The sequence below is a fragment of the Primulina eburnea genome, chromosome 7 (genome assembly GCF_022965805.1).
Source record: "Primulina eburnea isolate SZY01 chromosome 7, ASM2296580v1, whole genome shotgun sequence".
Lineage (NCBI taxonomy): Eukaryota > Viridiplantae > Streptophyta > Magnoliopsida > Lamiales > Gesneriaceae > Primulina > Primulina eburnea.
Window position 1 is genome coordinate 613,756 of NC_133107.1, and position 17,864 is coordinate 631,619.

At 34.9% G+C, this 17,864-nt stretch overlaps 3 protein-coding genes across 5 annotated transcripts; all 3 read right to left on the reverse strand.

Moving 5' to 3' along the window:
* Positions 1 to 216: 216 nt before the first annotated feature.
* Positions 217 to 4,341, reverse strand: LOC140836309 (E3 ubiquitin-protein ligase At3g02290-like). 2 transcript variants are annotated; one of them, XM_073201737.1, is made up of 6 exons: positions 4,178 to 4,341; positions 3,660 to 3,768; positions 3,385 to 3,569; positions 1,943 to 2,375; positions 1,418 to 1,527; positions 217 to 469 (listed from the first exon to the last, which is right to left on the reverse strand). In XM_073201737.1, exons 3-6 carry the CDS (start codon positions 3,499 to 3,501, stop codon positions 443 to 445), a joined length of 687 nt encoding a protein of 228 aa, XP_073057838.1. In that variant the 5' UTR covers positions 3,502 to 3,569; positions 3,660 to 3,768; positions 4,178 to 4,341; the 3' UTR covers positions 217 to 442. The 2 variants fall into 2 exon arrangements, with proteins under 2 accessions (XP_073057838.1, XP_073057837.1); XM_073201736.1 differs by lacking the exon at positions 4,178 to 4,341 and adding an exon at positions 3,916 to 4,161 and having other exon boundaries at positions 3,385 to 3,539; positions 3,624 to 3,768.
* A 1,384-nt stretch (positions 4,342 to 5,725) lies between these two features.
* LOC140836310 (uncharacterized) lies at positions 5,726 to 13,858 on the reverse strand. 2 transcript variants are annotated; one of them, XR_012119061.1, is made up of 13 exons: positions 13,355 to 13,858; positions 12,679 to 12,764; positions 11,938 to 12,017; positions 11,461 to 11,516; positions 11,184 to 11,232; positions 10,812 to 10,958; positions 10,316 to 10,411; positions 8,760 to 8,873; positions 7,970 to 8,100; positions 7,552 to 7,784; positions 6,179 to 6,961; positions 5,838 to 6,081; positions 5,726 to 5,757 (listed from the first exon to the last, which is right to left on the reverse strand). XR_012119061.1 is itself a non-coding variant. In XM_073201738.1 (12 exons), the coding sequence occupies exons 1-12, from the start codon at positions 13,750 to 13,752 to the stop codon at positions 6,032 to 6,034; spliced, it is 2,223 nt and encodes a 740-aa protein (XP_073057839.1). In that variant the 5' UTR covers positions 13,753 to 13,858; the 3' UTR covers positions 5,726 to 6,031. The 2 variants fall into 2 exon arrangements, 1 of the variants encoding a protein (XP_073057839.1); XM_073201738.1 differs by having other exon boundaries at positions 5,726 to 6,081.
* A 1,948-nt stretch (positions 13,859 to 15,806) lies between these two features.
* Positions 15,807 to 17,185, reverse strand: LOC140836311 (biogenesis of lysosome-related organelles complex 1 subunit 2-like). Its single transcript, XM_073201739.1, has 2 exons — positions 16,643 to 17,185; positions 15,807 to 16,164 (listed from the first exon to the last, which is right to left on the reverse strand). Exons 1-2 carry the CDS (start codon positions 16,718 to 16,720, stop codon positions 15,898 to 15,900), a joined length of 345 nt encoding a protein of 114 aa, XP_073057840.1. The 5' UTR covers positions 16,721 to 17,185; the 3' UTR covers positions 15,807 to 15,897.
* Positions 17,186 to 17,864: the final 679 nt, after the last annotated feature.

Sequence of the window (17,864 nt, forward strand, 5' to 3'; positions counted from 1 at the left end):
TCGGGTCTTTGATTTAAAAAGTGAAATATGCATATAATTCGATTCGATCAACATACCGGAGCCAGAAACTAAATCATTATTTTTTTTTTGTCATGGTTTCTGGATTTCAATTTATCGCGCACACGGCCATCTTGCAGGCTCTGATCGATCATATCAGTAAGGCACTTTTAAAACGTGAGAAAATACAGCAAAAAGAAAAAAAATTCATCAGAACGATTTTGTACTGCTCAAATCGCCCTACAAAGCAAGCACAATAGTTGGCATTTAAACTTGAAAAGCATCCACTCGTTTTCACCTCAATGCTTTGAAGAGAAATGATATGCTCATTCATGAATATAAAGACAACACTTGTAATAAGAGTTTATTTACAACTTCTTCACTGGGTTATTTTTTTTCTTTTACGAGTTGGTGTCGGTATCATCCACAAGAACTTCTGGATACCCTAAGGGGACTCATCAAATGCCATTACCTAGGAAATCAAAGGATGAAAACATCCAGAATTAGAATGAGATCTTGGTGAAGTCAAGCCACAAGATTTTGCTGTTCAACTTACTAATTACCAGGCGTACATAACGTAGCACAACTCTAGTTAAAGAGACACATACGATTTCAACGTAATGGTAGATGTATTTTCTCCCTATTGAATTTGATGTCCTAGAAATACAGGTGGACATAGCACGCAACACAACAAAATATCTGCACGATTAGGCCATAAAATAAGCAATATTCAAAATATAATTCTCAGATGGCTCAAACTCGATTAGTCTTTTTTAATTCAAAAAACAATCATTTCCCTTTCATATAAGCTGAAATTATCTTCATATATATATGGTATGAAATGTTCCCTAAAACTAAGTTGGCTAACAAATCATATAAACATGCGTGATAATATGAAAAATATTGATCTAATTTCATAAAATATTTTGTAATTTCCAACACTAACGTCAGAAAGGATCTGAAGCTTTTCTCTGTTTGTATTTTCTTCAACACAAGAAATGAATACAAGATCATGCGGGTCATTATAAATTTTTTATGAAGTACAAAAAACAAAATTCCCAGAGAAAAGTGGAGCTAAAGAATTGAAACCAGCGTGATCCTTTCTAGTTGTTAAACAACTAAACAAGATTAGCAGAAGTAATGAAATAAGTCCGTTCAAGAAAACATCTGTACAAATAAGAATGAAAAATAAAAAAAGATGGACAAACTGTTTGTGAAGAGTCAAGTTTCACGTCATGTCGAGTGAACTAACTTGCTACATTTTAACAAACTGTGCAGTGTGCATAACTTTGATTAAGAGAGATGATCCCACATCATGTAAAAGTCTACGGTAAACAGGAAGAATTCAAGAGCCGTGCAGAACTAACCACACAAAGGAGAAAATAGTAACACTGAACATATGATAAAGTTCAGAATTTACCAAGCCACAGACTGGGCAGTTGTCACTTCTTTCCATCCACTCGTATATACAGCCAAGATGAAAATGGTGAGAACAACTTGTCATTATTTTTGGGTTCTCTTTGGTATATTCTGCACAAGAGGATGCATAAGAATAAGAAAAACAAAACTTGCAATAAAACACAAATGAGTTTAATATGTACCATAAAAAACAAACTCAACCCAATACGAGCAAAATATTTTGAACTCTGCAGAGGAATCCGTGATTGTTCATGTTCCACATTTAAAAACACAACTTTGTCACTAATGTAACCCCCCGCCCCTCAAAAACAAAAAAAAAGCACGTTTAACAAGAAAAACTAAGAATAGTTAACAAAATTCACATACTAACACCATTCACAGGATAGGAGCATCCTAAGATTCTACCTCAGGGAATACTATTTGTTATTCTTGAATGATAATGCCACATCAAATGTTTTACGCATGAGGAACAGGATTCTATCAGTAATTGCAGAGAGCATATGTCAGAAGTAGTTTTACCGCCTACCTTCAAGACATGTTGGACAGACATCTTCATCATCTGAAGAAGTATCAATATGATCAAATCCACTTGTAGTTTTGGCCGTTGAGAGCTTCAGCAATAATTTTGAATTATAGTCCTTTGATCCATCTTCACATGTAAATTCATTCCATTTATTCTTTTTGCTCATGGGCTCAGCCTCTTCATCAACTTCACTATTTCTTAGCGGTTCGGTTTCTTGATCATGCAAATGACTCGAGCCTTTTTCCCTTCGGGAGACTAGTCCATCACGCTGCAACCGGAAGAATCTTGGATCTGCGTCATATGGTAAAGGTCTTGGAGGAGAACGATACATATCAGCTAAAGAGTTATCAAGTGATGTAATAGAACTAAAAGAGCCAGTCGCCAGAGTGGATGAAGGTAAGGCATGTTCATCTCCTCTATGAAACAGTGAGGCATACTGCATAAGTAAATTTTTTTTATCAAGAGAGGACTAATGATATATAATAAATTTCAGTAGCCTATGCAGGACATGATTTTGTTAAACAGAAAGCTTCATGCAAAATGTTTTCGTTATAGAGAAAGGAGAAATCACTATCTCAATTTCAGAAGCATTGGCAAAGCAAGAGGGGAGCGAGCCGGCAGAGGCTTGTCATACAATATCTCTCTTAAATTTCACCACTCTAAATTTTTGAGATCTTCTTCCTATGTGGAAGAATAAAACAGTAGCAAGTTTGTATAACCAACTTAATCTAGCTGAAAACTAAATGCAAAGTTTGAATTCATTTTATGATGTTTACGTAAGTGCGGTTTTTTAAAAATCATATTGGTAATTTAATGAATATTTCTTTTTGCTTTATTTCACCACTCTAAATTTTTGAGATCTACTTCCTATGTGGAAGAATAATTCAGTAGCAAGTTTGGATAACCAACTTAATCTAGCTGAAAACTAAATGCGAAGTTTGAATTCATTTTATGATGTTCACGTAAATGCGGTTTTTTAAAAATCATATTGGTAATTAAATGAATATTTCTTTTTGCTTTCTGAAGCAAATTTTTTTTAAAATAGATATCACACCATGTAAGAATATGTTGAACTATGTACATTTGTTAAAATTCAAAACTATAGTTATTAGATTAAGATATTCTATAATAATCGAGTTATTTTGGGAATGGTGATAAGTTGAACAGAAATTGATGATTTAATAAAAAATTGTGAGGTGTGATGGAAATGTACATATTTTAGAGAACAAGGTGAAAATATGTTGCTTTTATTTCTGGAAATTGTAACCAAACATGGCCTGAATTTTTTAAGATTAAACGTCATTTGTAAACTAGGAGATCATACTGAACAAATGTAACGCATACTGTCACCGGAGATGCTTAGTGTGAGCAATCAGAATTATATAATTGAATAAAGATTTAAAACATCAGAGAATCTAAATCAAAACATAAAAATCAAAGCTTACCACATGTAAGAAGTTCTGAACAAAGCATCGAAGGCATATACAGTTCCTATGCAGAGAGCTGTTTGGATTATGGAAAAACTCACAATCATCTCGCAAACAGCAACAAGCAGCGCCCATTATCGCCAACCTTGGATTAATTAAACCCCTGAAAATTCCTGTTCCCCCTCAGGATTTTAGCACAAAACCTGAATCAGGCCATAGAAACCTTAAAAGATCAAAAGTGATGGCGCAGAAATAACCTAAAAGGCTAAAACAATAACAGAAGACCCCCGAACTCAGAAAATATGAATTAGCTTTGTGAACCAGCGAGAGACAACCCAAATGCCCCCCTTGTTGTTTTATCGTTTGAGAGGCCTCAAGCAACTGAAATAAATATGTTATCACCTGCGAGATCAAAACAGAACAGATACGATCAGTGATCGAAAGCAAACGAATAAATGAAGATGGCCCAGATACAAATTAGTTGTTAAATACATAAATTTTGATAATCAAGCTGCACTGAAAGTCAACATCAAATCATCAACCACGCACCGACATAAACACAATAGGGAATCAAGAAAGCAAACAAACAGTCGTGAAAAGCTCTGAAATGTCCACTTTCTTCAAAATCAAGCAAGGAAGAATCACTAAATTCTCAAATCTTTCAACAACGACTATCCAATTCTCGGAATACCCACAAAATTTGGACTTGATTGTTCAAACCCATTACAGATTACACACTAGGCCAATTCCCACCCGACAGTTGTGGGGGAAAACATGATAAACACAGGACAAACTTAAAAAGTAGAAGTACCTAGCTTACTGAGATAGGGACAGATTATTTGAAACAATATCCTATGTCAGAAGATCGTATCTATTATATCTCTGGCTATATTCCGCAACATTTTGATCCTTTTTTTTCGAATTTTTAGGAGGGGACGACGACTTGAGTGGAATTTTTGTTGAATGGAAAATAATTAGCAATATCCTCTAAAAAAAAATATAATAACTAGAAAGCGCGTTAACATTTTTTACACGCTTCGGGTCGGGTCGGGTAGGGTCGGGTCGGGTCTTGAATTACTTAATAAATCGATACAACAATTGTTTGTTGTCTGTTGGTAAAAAAGAAAAGAAATACTTGCTTTTTGTCATATTGAATTAAACATGTAGTAATAATAATAATAATAATAATAATAATAATAATAATGATAATAATAGAAGCTTATCATAGTTTTGTCCCTCTCTCTTTCACGAGTTTAATCTTGGTCCCTATTTGAATGTTTATACATCTTTTTTGTCTCTATTAATATACAACAGAGTTCTTTTTTTATACATTAAAAAATGATTATTGAAAGACAATCTATTTATGGGTTTGTGATCGGGGACAGGATAGTTAGTATGGTTTTAGAAGAACAATGGTTACCTTATTGTTTCTTGCAATGGGGTAATGAGTTTTTCCAGGCATTGCTTGATCACTTGTTTTATGCAGATGACTTTTAATTTTCTCAGTTGTATATTGTTCTAATCCAAATTCAATACGATTGAGTTGCTGTTAACGATCTCCTTCTATCAACATTTCATATTTGACGTTGATCATTTCATTTCGTCGAGGGACGAAGTTAGAATACAAAAACAGATAGTTGAACTAGGATTATTCTACGAGTTGCCACCAGTTAGCTGATCAAATTTCTCATACTATCACCGTCAGCTTGGCTTTAACGATGTCGGCGTGAAGAATTTTCATCAGATTCTTCCTCTTACTAATTATAATGGGCTACCACTGGAGATTCAGAAGCTATGATGCAGGGTGAATTTTAGTTCCCTGAAACTCACTTCCCCAATAGAAGAAGAACTCGGTAGATAAGTTATGATCAACCTTCTGAGGCGAAACGGCGCTTTCTTTAATTTGTGAATGAATATCTGTCGCAGTTCTGCTCAAGGCATTTTATACACATCCCTTGTGTGATACCTGAGTTCCCATTAGTGATATACCAACAGATCAGAAAGTGCTAGAATGGTCGAAGACATATCGATTGTAATACGGATGTGGAAATTGTAAATTATCGTGGGAACATGCTACTACGTAAATTCTTAAACTATTCGATTCATTGAATCCTCCCTCACACCTACAATAAAGAAGCTTGTTTTCCGTTATAGAACTGCAATCCATATGTGGCGATTGATCAATCTTGTTATCCTGCTACTACAGCTTTATACTGTGTGTGCAAATATGGTTTTGCTCCACTAAATTCTGTGTATTTTAATTTCACCCTCCTACAGTGATTTCCAGCCTCCACCATTGTTGTACATCAGCTCCCGAGACATCAAGGTATATGGGTTTACTCAAAGAACAGACCACAGAGTATCAAACAATTTCATTATCCCAACAACATCCTGTGCGTAAATTTCAGCTGTACTTCATAGATTTCAGATGAAAAAACAAAAAATTCTGGTGGACTGAGTACAATTTATACCTCTACTAAGTCAGAGAGACGGAGACTCGGAGGGGAGCATCTTTCACACTATCTCCTCTTCATACGATAACTGAGTTCATACAAGGCGGTGATTGATATAACATAAAACCTACGAACAGAATGTCAACCTTAGCCAAATACTAATCATATGTACAGGAGTACAAGTGTCAATTCCGAAGCAATCCAAGCAAAATTCAGTAACCAAGACGATCATTCAGACAGGTTCTTCCATCACCAGATTGACCTGTGCGAAGAGTCGTAGCACAAAAAACAAAGGAAACAACACAAAAGTCAACATCCAAGTAGTCTCAACTCTCAATATTTAGTAAAAGATTGATTACCTTCAGGCGGAACCCACGTAGCATCAGACTCATCATCCAAAAAAGATGGTCGCTCTGGACCTAGCACCCGGTGCGGCTTTCTCCCATCTTTAGTTTTTTTATTCTTGAGCAAATTTTCACCAACAGGTTTTTCTTCCTCATCTGATGCGTGGTATCCTCTTGAATGCTTCAGTAACAAGGCCACAGCATCTTCCGCTTGAAGCTTAGAATCGACAGATGATTCAGAATCATTCACCTCATTGGCCTTGGAAATTTCGACGTGTTTCCGCTTCCTTATTATCAAACCTGGGGATGCATCTTCAATTCTTGTTTCCACCTGGGAAGGATCTGGTGCCATGATCAGCATCGTCCCCCTATCTTTGTAGTCAACAAACTGATCTTTCTCCTGTGAATCTACTGGCACTTCTTGTACAATTTCTTGAATTTTCCTATCCACGACAGCACCAAGCCATTGTGGCTTCGTAACGTTATATGCAGGAGCTGAAGTCTCAGCTTTGTCGGGTACTGACTCTGATTCTTCCTGCTTTTCACCAGATTTTGAAGCCGGATCAATAATAACCATGTCTTGGACGGTTTTAACTGATGAAGCTTCTGCTAGAATACTTCCATTTTTGTCCGAATCAGGAATATGATTCACAATTGCTTTAGGTTTATGTGCATTGAATTCTCTCCTTCTAGCAGCTTCTCCTGTAGGATCGGCAATTTTCAGCAAGTAGAGAATCCTATCCAACTCTGATTGAAGAGTGGATAACTCTTTACTGATCTTTTCCTCATTGGCCAGAACTGTTGCAAAGCAAGAAAACAACCAACAAAATTTAGTGAAGTGATTTACCGCGCATATAATCCCCCCAACAACACTTTTGCCCATTCATAAAAGTGTTAAAGTAAAGAACAATCACACATCAGGATTATCATCCATTCAGAGAAAATCTACATCTTGAATTTGAGTGGTAGTGCCACTAAGGATCACTTAGATAAAGATAACCCGCCAGTTCGAAGGAAAGATCAGACTTCTTGTTTGGATTTCGTCACATCAACGACTAGGATGAAGAATTTTATTTTGATTAGAAGAATAGCCATTTGCATTCAAACTCGGTCAATATTATCTGTTCAGAAAATTTTCTCAAGTGAACTAAATTTAACCCAATGATCATAAAAAAAATTCTTCACGAGAAACTGCTTGCCAAAACTGACACATCCACAAGTGAGACAAATTCTTTGGGATGTTTTGGAACACATCAGTAACAGAAATATGATTCAGTTTTAGACAGTACAACAAAATATAAATGTTCAATCTCTTGTGATAAATAATAAAAGAGGAGATAAAGAGAGATCCGAGAGTAGAAATTTATGTTGACGAAGACTTAACACACCTAACTGAGATGAAACTGCACTCATGTACGCATCAAGTGCATCTCCAGCTTCAACCACCTCATTTGTCTCTGTTGCTTTGTCCTTGCCCAGAAGCAGCTTTCTCTTATCTTCCATCTTTTTCACTATTGCATCTTTCTTATCGAGAAGAGAATCAGCTGTTTCTACAGATTGGTCTTCTCCAGTCTTGTGCTTTGAGGACTTCTGTGTCCGATCGTAGAAATCATCGTCATCACTGCTTGTGAATAACACATGTATACAGTAAATGTATAAGTCCTATTATATGACATTGAAATTGGATTTCAGTGACAAGAGAGAAACTACAGAACCAAGAATACAAGGTCTCGGTGCAATTTTTCACAGACAGGTCAGGATCTTTCACTTACTGTACAGAGTTGACTAAAGGATTTGTTCATGTACCTGAAACAATCTTCTTCATCTTCAGTAGCTCCTTTTTTCTTACCTCGGGACAACCTTCCAGCTCGTGCACCCAAACTTTCCCGAATACTATCATTCAAGGTCTCTTCCAAATTCTCAAGCTCTTCCATTATCTAATAAAGGTTCGTGTGTTGAAATTAAAGCAAATTGATTTTCAAACATGTCATCCATAAATATAATAAGTCAAAATTGCAGGGATCGAATTAATAGAAAAATCTATTACTCTACGAATGAGGTTGTCATATCAATATTTTATGGACAAAAGTGTTTGGTAAAATATGAATTAGGATTCACAGCCCAAAGGCAAATAACACTCTGAAATATAGTATGTCCTCTACTACTTTTTGGTAATAGACAAGTGATGTATGATGGCAGCGACTGTGTGTGACTGGATATGAAATTGACTTACAAATTTCCAACCCTCAAACGAAAATAGAAAACTTTTCTAAGTTATCGGCTCGGCTTAAGGAATCAGAAATATCTTGCTTCTTAACTCAGATGTAGGTCGTATAACAGTGTCTACAGTGTCCAGGTAAACAACCAGGTTTTCACCCATGTTCCATGATTAGTATGATATTTTCTTTTTTTTTGACTAAATAGAAATTGCTTTCGAAATTTGTTTGACCAAATTGAAAACACTTTCGAAATTTGTTAGACCAAATAAATTGAATCATCAACTGGCCATAAAAATTGTACACCGTGCAGCTAAGCCAAATGTTTTAGCAATGTGGATAAACATCTCTTTCAAAATGCCCACATAATTATGATATACCTGTGATATTCTTTGCTCATTTCGAGCAATCTGAGTTTGCTGTCCTTGAGTCAAACCACCTTGAGAAATGTCCTTCACTCGGATAGAATTTATCTCTTTCTTCATGTGACCAATCTACGGAAGAACATGAAACCATTGATGATATAGATTTACAATTTCTATACCAGAAAATGTTGCCAGCTATATAACTAGAAGACTAATATCCGACATAAGGAAAGGAGGGCGTACCATCCCTAAAACAACAAACAAAATTATGAGAGGTTTATCTAAACAAATGGTGGAAGACAGATATATTCCAGGTAGGTAATGCATGGTCACAAATATCAAAAGAGAATAGAGATGTTAAGGTAAAAATCAACCATGACATGAAAATGTAAATGGATCAAAGCTTCGAGCTCACAAACACCGGTCTATGAGCTTAAAAACCAAAGAATGTGGGATAAATTATGGCTATCTTTGATTTCAACAGTTCATAAATTTATTCTTGTGGCTTCAAAATATACAGCTTAATACGACAGCAATGAGATAGGGAAGCACATAGTTGTCAAGGACACAAGGCGCACTAAGGCACACAAGGGCCATGAGCCTGAGGCGCGAGGCGTAAGACGAGGCGCGCGTCTTACCAAATCAAGGCGTACATTTTTAAATTTTTAAAAATGTATATTTATCTTAGAATAAATATATAAAAAAGAAATAATTAGGTAACAATGTCACACAAAACAAAAAATAATTAATAAGTTCATAGTAATTAGTAACATCATTAAAATTCTTCAATAATCCAAATCAAATTCATCTTCTTCCATCGAATTATCAGACTCCCCACATCTTTCGGACTTGTATTCTTCTTGGTCTTCGTCATTTTCTTGATCAATATCAATTTTTATTGTTAGTATTCATCCAAAAGATGTGAAATCGGTATTTTTTTGGTTGTTTTATATGTAGATGTACACACATCGTTATCCTGTTCAGAGCTCTCTTCTTCTGATTCCGTCATTGGCGCGTTGGGTTGCTAGAGTTCGGGTTTGAGCTTTTTGTTTTAAACAAGTAATTAAAAAAAATTCACTCAGGCGCGGTTACTTCCAAGGCTAGTCCAGGCAAACACCTGAGCTCGCCTTAATGAATCGTTGTCCTCGTCTGGTGGCGCTCGCCTTTGACAACTATGGGGAAGCAATTTAAAAAAGGCCGCTCTTTTTGTAATAAGCACATTTTTCCTTTTTAAAAGGTAATGTTTGGATGCAGAAGGTGTTCTAAAATATCAAAAGCCTGAAAACTGAACTTCCGAGCTTCTGGTTCAACTTGTCCGTGATTTTCTTAAAAAAAGAACTTTTTATTGCTCTATACAAATCAGAAAATTGTTTGTTTATAAAAACAATAACGCGAAGATTAAAACATGATCGAAAGTGATTTTAAGTTTTCAATTGCCGGCACGAGCCTAAGGTAGGCATGCAATAAATTTAAATTCAGTCAAACGCAAAAAAAAGTAATTTGTGCAAAGTACGCAACTGAATGCATTCATGAAAATTGAAAACATCTTCTGGTGACAGAATACAACTAACCTTTTCAAGTCTCTTAACTACTTTATCTCGTGTTTTTTCTTGCTTTTCGGTTAGCTGACCCTTGTAAGTTTGCCAGGTAATCTCATCAATTTCCTCCTACACATTAGAAAGCATTTTGTAACAAGGATAAAAGAACAGGACAAGACTAAATTGGGTAAATTATGAGAAGGTTAAAGCATATACATACGAAAAAAATTAAGGCCAAAATAAGATAATAATTAAAAAAAAAAAAATTGGATCAGTTAGCATTTGAAACGAAAACATAAGTAGCGAGACATGGAAAATCCAAAATTTTGTAGATTGTAGCTCTTCTCTGCCAGAGTGGAAACAAGATGTGGTATGCTTTCGTTTTCAAGTTCAAAAGATTTTGAATTTCTACAAGACAAGAAAAGGAGTAGAATAATACAACAATGTTACTTCTATACAAGAATCAAATCCTGGATAACAATGGTCCTGGAACTACTTCATCCTGAGTAAAAAACATAAAATACATAACCTCAGTTTCCTCAACAGCATCCTCACGCATGCCCCACGAAATTCCATCAGCACGATATGCTTCCACTCTTGCTCGTAGAAGTGATGCTTCCATATCTTGCACCTCCAGCCGAAGCTTGGATTTTCTTAAACTTTTCGAGTCAGCTTCCTTTCAAACAAGACCATACACGGAAAACAATCTGAATACACTGGAATTAATGACATAATAAGCGAGTACAAACTGATGCTGTCATTTTAGAGCCATTTACCCATACAACAACAAACAAATTTGTGATCTGTATTTTCCAGAATGTACAAATTACTTTATTAATGAGCAAATATTAGGCTACCGAGGAACTTGAAACTACAGATTATTGTAACAAAAGAATCTTACCTGTGGCATCAATACAGATGGTCCTTGAAATATGTACAACCTAGATGAGCTGTGCCAAGGAAAAAAAATAAGAACAAAAGCTGCCAAGTTTAAATTATATGGGAAAGGTATACCGAAGATCTCACAAGATTTAAAATCTATAAAAGTTAAGAGAATTTCATAAAAGTAGAAGAAAAGGTGGATTCAAAAATCGACACTCAAAAATTCATCTGTGAAACTAAATATGTTAGCTGAGTAACAAATAAACATAAATACCAAGGCCGTAGTTACTACTTACTGGCCAAAACGGATGACATCACCAACATGCAAATCAACGAAAACCCTCTTCTTTACCTGATAATTCAGCCAATAATGAATCACAACAAAAATGGTAAACAATGAAAGATTCTCATTTCAACATGACAAAAAAGAAAAGATTCTTATTTCAATATGAAAATAAATACAGAGACGACCACAAAGATTTATGTAATCCATTTAAAGTTTTTTGAACAGGAGAAAAATTACGCGCAATCAACGCGAGAAAAGATGCAACCAGTAAAACCTCATATGCCTCAGCCATCTATAGAATGCCAGCTTTAAAGAACAGCATACGGTAGCTGCTCAGTCAATTTCATGAACAAGAAATTTGATACATATATAATTAATGCAAGTAAAATAAGATAGATTCATGTTTCATGGACACAATTACAAATATATACATTGTTGAAAACTTAACTCGAGTCATACACATGGTACTCAGGAAGAAAATTTATACCTGGTTCTTGTTTATAAATGTCCCATGTGTGCTGTCAAGATCATAAAGATATGCATCTCCACTTCTTTTGAACTGAAGAACTAGAAAAGTGAGGCATGTTTTAAAAGTTGATGTCAGACACTTGTGAGTTATATTTAGTACCTGCATCACACTCTTATACCAAATGAAAAACATAATCCAAACCAAAAGAAGGAAACTTTTATGGTTTTTTGTCAATAGTTTGTAACAAAAACCAAGGCTCTTATAAGATTGTCAACACATAAAATGAGGCTGAAGAACATGTAGCCTAATTAGAACAATAGCAGATGATGTATCTTGATATTCAGCAGACCATAATTTTCCTGGATAACTCCTGCCGCATTTTGGCAATAACAAACATATGTTCCAAGGGAAACTTCCAAACATGAACAGTTACTCGATAAGCAATGTGCATATCAAAGCTCAAAGTGCCAAATGCTATTCCTGTCATCAACTCAGCCCTCAACTTCTGAGTAAAATGTATAGCTTTTGAAGAGCATAAAGGATATCATCCTCCACCTTAAAAAGGCATTTCTCGATGCAAAGAACCACGAGAAAGCAGCTCATTTCACAAGAAAGTACATGCAATAAAACCCATTATATGTTACATGAAAAGCAAGAATTCAAAAGGAATCAAATATTGGACTCGCGGAAGAGTGAAACAAAATAACATTACAAAATAGAGGGTGAAAACAATTTAGAAAGCATAGCTAAGAACTATACCAGCATGAAACCTAGAAATTGTAGGATGCTCGAGCACAAAATCACAAAGATCCACACGGCCAAACATGTAAGCCCCCTTCTTATTCCTGGACGAGTATACCAGTTGTAAATGTAATGCAATGAAACTTAGTTAATAAACCTAATTATAGAAAAAGCAAGTAAGAACAAATTTATCACTTTTTGTTTCAAAAAATTGAGCCATGCTTTTGGATTGAGATACTCGAAGGATTTCAAATCTATATTTTAAAATCGATTTGAATTGTATATATGAATATCATTTATGTAAATTTCAAATCCACCTCTACCAATTTATAAGCATGTATTAGTAATTACACTATATACCCAAGATGGTTCAAATCCATTCTTAAATCAAATCACACATCCAAATACAACCTAAGTTTTTTTCTTAAGGTAGCTAGACACTTGAGAAAATATAAATGCAACAAAAATACACGAGATAAAATTTGCTCTTAAAGAATTTCCTTGGTTAATATTTAAATCCGAGCAGGAAAAAGGTTTTCTTTAATCCATCAACTGGATATCTAACATTTTTTCCCAAATAACTAAAACATAGCATTTAGTGTAAAGGGTGCTATGATAAAAAAAAATAAAATAAAAATAAAAAGTAAAAACAACAACAAATAAATATTAAGACCCGAAGGTATGAGTTACTAACACATCAAATTGATTAACGATGGCTCCATCTTTCAGAACTTCAAGATAGAAATGGTGGCAGGGGGTTCCGCTCCATTCAGGAATCGTGTACGGAACTGCTGCATTGTTTTTGCTGTCTTCGCCCTTCTTTTCAACGTTATCAGAAGTAATACTGTCTGAATCAGCAGGATTGAAAAGTTGAGTGGAATTCTCAGAGGGATCGGTCTGGTGCGGATTTATTCGAGGTCCTTGATTATTTTCGTAGGATTCGGATTCCGGCTCAGATTCTGAATTGTTGGGAGGTAAGGGAGGCGGTGGGAGCAGTTCAGTGGTGTCTGCTGATTCGGAGACTGAGGGTTCAGCCTCGGCGACGGCAGTGGAAGGGTTTCTTGGAGGCGGAGGGCCCATGGATTTGGTCATGTCGTAATTTTCTTAGGCTTGTGAGAGTTTGGCCCGTCTGAATGGGAGACAGCGGCGCTGATTGAAGGCAATAACTGATGTTCTGGCATTGGATATAACCGCAACCCGGATTTAAGTTCAATTTGCAAAATTTGTGAAGAAAAATTCTTGAATTATCTTTTAAAAAACAATTACAAATACTACATAAATGTTTAATGCTCACGTTTTTAATAATAATAATAATAATAATAATAATAATCTCATTTATAACTTTGAAACAAGCAAATACTTGGTATTATGTTTGTACAAATCAAACGAGTCGAGTTACTCATGAATTGCGCAATCAAAACTCCACTGGAGTTTGAAAATATCGAACTCGGGTCAAGTTTGAGTTTTAATTTTTTTACTCGATCTCACGAGTTACTCGAGTAACCATATATTTTTCATGGGATATATAATTTAAGGGTGTTTTTGGTCATATAAATACAAAGTTTAAACCTTAAAATTATGGTACAAATAGAGGTGTGCAAAATTGGAATTAAACCAAATTAACCAACCGAACCGAATTAATTCGGAAATTCGGTTTTGAAATTTTAAAAAATCGATTAATTCGGTTAACTCGGTTCGGTTTCGGTTTTAATTTGAAAAATCCGGTTAAACCGAATTAATCGATTTATTATATATATATTAATTTAAATTGTATATGAGCATTAAAAATACATTGGAAAAAAGCCCAACTTTTCATACATTAGAAATAAGCACATTCATCCAATGATTTTATCTTCAATATTTTTATTTGTTGTTGATATTTTTTGTTCAGCGTTTCTTGTTATTTATGAGCTCTCCATTTCTTCTTTTTTTGTGTGTGTTAAAATTCGTATTTTTAAAAAAAAAAAAAAAATCGGTTATTTCGGTCGATAATCGAAAAAACCGATTTGAAAATTGGTTCGGCTAATTCGATTTCTATGAATATTCGGTTCGATAATTCGAAAATAAAATCAGTTAAATCGGTTATAGGTCTATTCGGTTCGGTCGGTAATCGAACAGACCGTTTGCACACCCCTGGGTACAAACAGTTTTAAGCTTTTCGAGTATGTACTCGACTAACTCGATTTTTTTTATTATTTGAGTTCGAGCTTGAAATTGAATACTCGATGGAGCTCAAGCCTACAAAATTTAAATCGAGACAAGTCGAGTAGTTGTTTGAAAGTTTAACAAATGAAGATTAAGCCCGAAAAGGAAAAAAATTTGTAGCAAGGTAAAAATTTCCATAAGAGTTGATTTGAAGCATGAGCGCCCATGCCCGGGAAGTGGTTTGGGGGTGCCGGTAGTTGGCTATTCACAAAAAAGTGTTGTGATCGATTTTTGCACTTCAGAAAGAAGTCTTCGTCTGATTGAAATAACACATATATCATAGACACAATACACAATATATAAAATATATAAGATAGAAAAAGAACATACGGATTCATACTGCTCATATATTCTTCCTTTCATCATCATCCGATGAATTATTGCATACGCATTAGAATTGCCAACAGTAGTATGATAGTCGAACTCGACTCAGCTCGTGTGCATCCGTACCTAATATCAATATTGTATTTATATCTGTTGACTTTAAAACTCAATCAAGGTATTTATTCGTTTTACGATAGTCCTCTTGAATAAAAATAAAGAGTGATATTTGTCATTTTACAATTTTCCTTTTGACCGAGAACGGAAACGATAAAAATATAACTTAGAAGAGCTATATATAATATCCGAACTTAGTGATGTAAATGTAGGATTAAAAAATCCTTAAAGGAGAGGTCATTCAACATGGAAAGAGGTACGCATAATTTTAAAATTTGGTTGGATTGTTTTGTAATTATTGTAAAGCGTCAAAAGTGAAAACCTATGCTAAAAAAAGTTGCGATTTTCACTTTACCGCTCAATAGTAAATTATTCACATCGTAGCCCACAATTTTTAAATTCTTACAGTTAATCCACAAAACTTTATGATTTTAAACCCCTGGCGGCTATAATAAGTCAATAAATAACGGGGATTTGTTTATTCCCCTCTTCTACAATTAATGTTTTTCACGAACTATAATTAATGTATTTGATAACACACGAGAGAGCCAAGACTTGCGACATTATTGCTAAACTATGAGTTACGAGCAAAATCTACGAAGGTGGAATCTGGTAGATAGATTTCAACTTTGTTTCTAATAGAGAAACGTATTTATCAAGCACAGACACTACAGCTTCAAACTCGGTGACTTGTTGCTCTATCGAATCGATCTGGTGAACATATTCGTCGAAGCCACCACTTTTAGATTTCAGTTGCTCCACATATACTCTTAAACCAGAAGCCACATCGCCAAAGCCTGCGTATTCTTCCGCCACCCTTATATTCATTTTCTCCAAAAGTTTGAGTATGTCGTTCGTTCCCTGAGCTTTCAGGGCACAGGATGAGAGCCATACATAGCAACAAGAGCATTGGGAAAAGGTTCGAGGAAATAAAAACAAGAAACCATCAAAAAGTTATGCAATGTATATTAGCATCATCTACAACATTGCCAGAATTTCCTCGAAAAATCTTTACCTAGACCAAAGGGGATAAGCATCATTTGCATTGATTTCAAACTCACTTGAGACATTAACATAAGGAGTAAGGGCTAATACCATAATTTGGGAGAGGATCGACTCGACGGGCAAGATGGTTCGATTGGATTTATTTGGAAGAACAAAACTACTTGCAGTTTCGAAAAGAATTACACAGTGAAATATCATATTTCTTGAACGGGATGGAGCGTCTGTCCCACACAAGAACCACCTCTGAACGAAGTACATACATATATAGCACTTCTCCATGAACTCATTCACTATACATTTATTAAACCAACAAAACATCTAATGAAGCTATTACCTGAAGGTCGCCTTTGATCACATTAGAGACACTGGTGAAGAGATCATTGAGGGACTCGGCCAGATGATCTCGTTCCATCTCCTTCCCAGAAGTCACTCAGGGTGTCCTGCTAGACTAGTTGACCTATATCCGTCATGCAGAGGCAACTGTTTGTTAATTAAATTGTCAAAATTTTCCCTCCCTTTCACACCTTGGTACCCTTAAAAATCTCATTCACTAACAAGAAATAACATAAATTTCCATACAATAAAAATTAAAAGAAGAAAAAGTCGAGTCGAATTGCAATATAATTTGGGTGTGATCATACAATTTCCTTTCATGCAGTGATCACTTTCCCATTAGCCAGAAAAGAAAACTACTGGGATCATCAAAATATTTCATACAACACTTATTTTTGGATTATAGATACATCAATGCACAACTAAAAGAAACCTTTCATCAATGTACCAATTTTCCAAAGAAAGATATAATCAATATGGTTTGGCACCCAAGACAATCTATCATTCTTAGGCTGATAGACCCATGAGATTTTTAGCAGTTCAAATAAATCATGAAATTACCGAAAACCACTTCCTGAAAAATCACGAGGTACTGATGAATAGCAGAATTCACAATTTAGGACTGAATCTAATCACGGCGAGATAAATATCCAGGAAATGAATCGGGTAAGCATTCCAGATTTTTTCAACAAACTACCAAAGAAAAAATTCAACCTGACATCAAACCAAAGTCACAAGTTCAGAAAATTCAGCAATTCTTTAACAAATCATCAATAAAAAACAAAACCCAAAAAACCGAAATTTCAATACCGATAGATGAATTGTGAAAGAAAGAGATGTAGCTGTAAAGGCAGCTTCAAGAGTGTGTTTGAGAGAGAAGCGAGGGCCGAGCTATGCTGTGATGGCGAAATGGAGATCGGAGAACTAAGTGGTCTTACATGGAAAACAAAGTAGAAAAATTACCGACGGTACCCACAAATTTCTCAAATCATAATTACACCCAATTATTTTGCGATTTATTGACAATTCCCCAATCTGAAAAAAAAAAAAAAAAAAATCTGGGTAACACGTTCACAGTTAATTAATGATTATTTTAAATTAGCTATGGAAAAAATATATGAAACTTTTTTACTATTTCTTTTTCCTATTACATTTTCTTATATTCTTATTTCAAATTTTATTTTTATTATTATTCGCATCCTAAATTTACTTTTAAATAAGTT

Bases quoted from the DNA above. Each gene is read 5' to 3' on its own strand.
- LOC140836311 (XM_073201739.1), bottom strand. From the start codon at position 16,720: ATGGAACGAGATCATCTGGCCGAGTCCCTCAATGATCTCTTCACCAGT. The intron at 16,165-16,642 runs GTAATAGCTTCA...CTGAAAGCTCAG, and splicing joins TGATCAAAGGCGACCTTCAG to GGAACGAACGACATACTCAA.
- LOC140836310 (XM_073201738.1), bottom strand. From the start codon at position 13,752: ATGACCAAATCCATGGGCCCTCCGCCTCCAAGAAACCCTTCCACTGCC. The intron at 11,233-11,460 runs GTAAGTAGTAAC...TCCTTGGCACAG, and splicing joins GATGTCATCCGTTTTGGCCA to CTCATCTAGGTTGTACATAT. The intron at 6,082-6,178 runs GTAATCAATCTT...CTCTTCGCACAG, and splicing joins TACGTGGGTTCCGCCTGAAG to GTCAATCTGGTGATGGAAGA.
- LOC140836309 (XM_073201736.1), bottom strand. The intron at 1,528-1,942 runs GTAGGCGGTAAA...CCTCTTGTGCAG, and splicing joins CTGTCCAACATGTCTTGAAG to AATATACCAAAGAGAACCCA. The intron at 470-1,417 runs GTAAATTCTGAA...TTGATTTCCTAG, and splicing joins ACTGCCCAGTCTGTGGCTTG to GTAATGGCATTTGATGAGTC.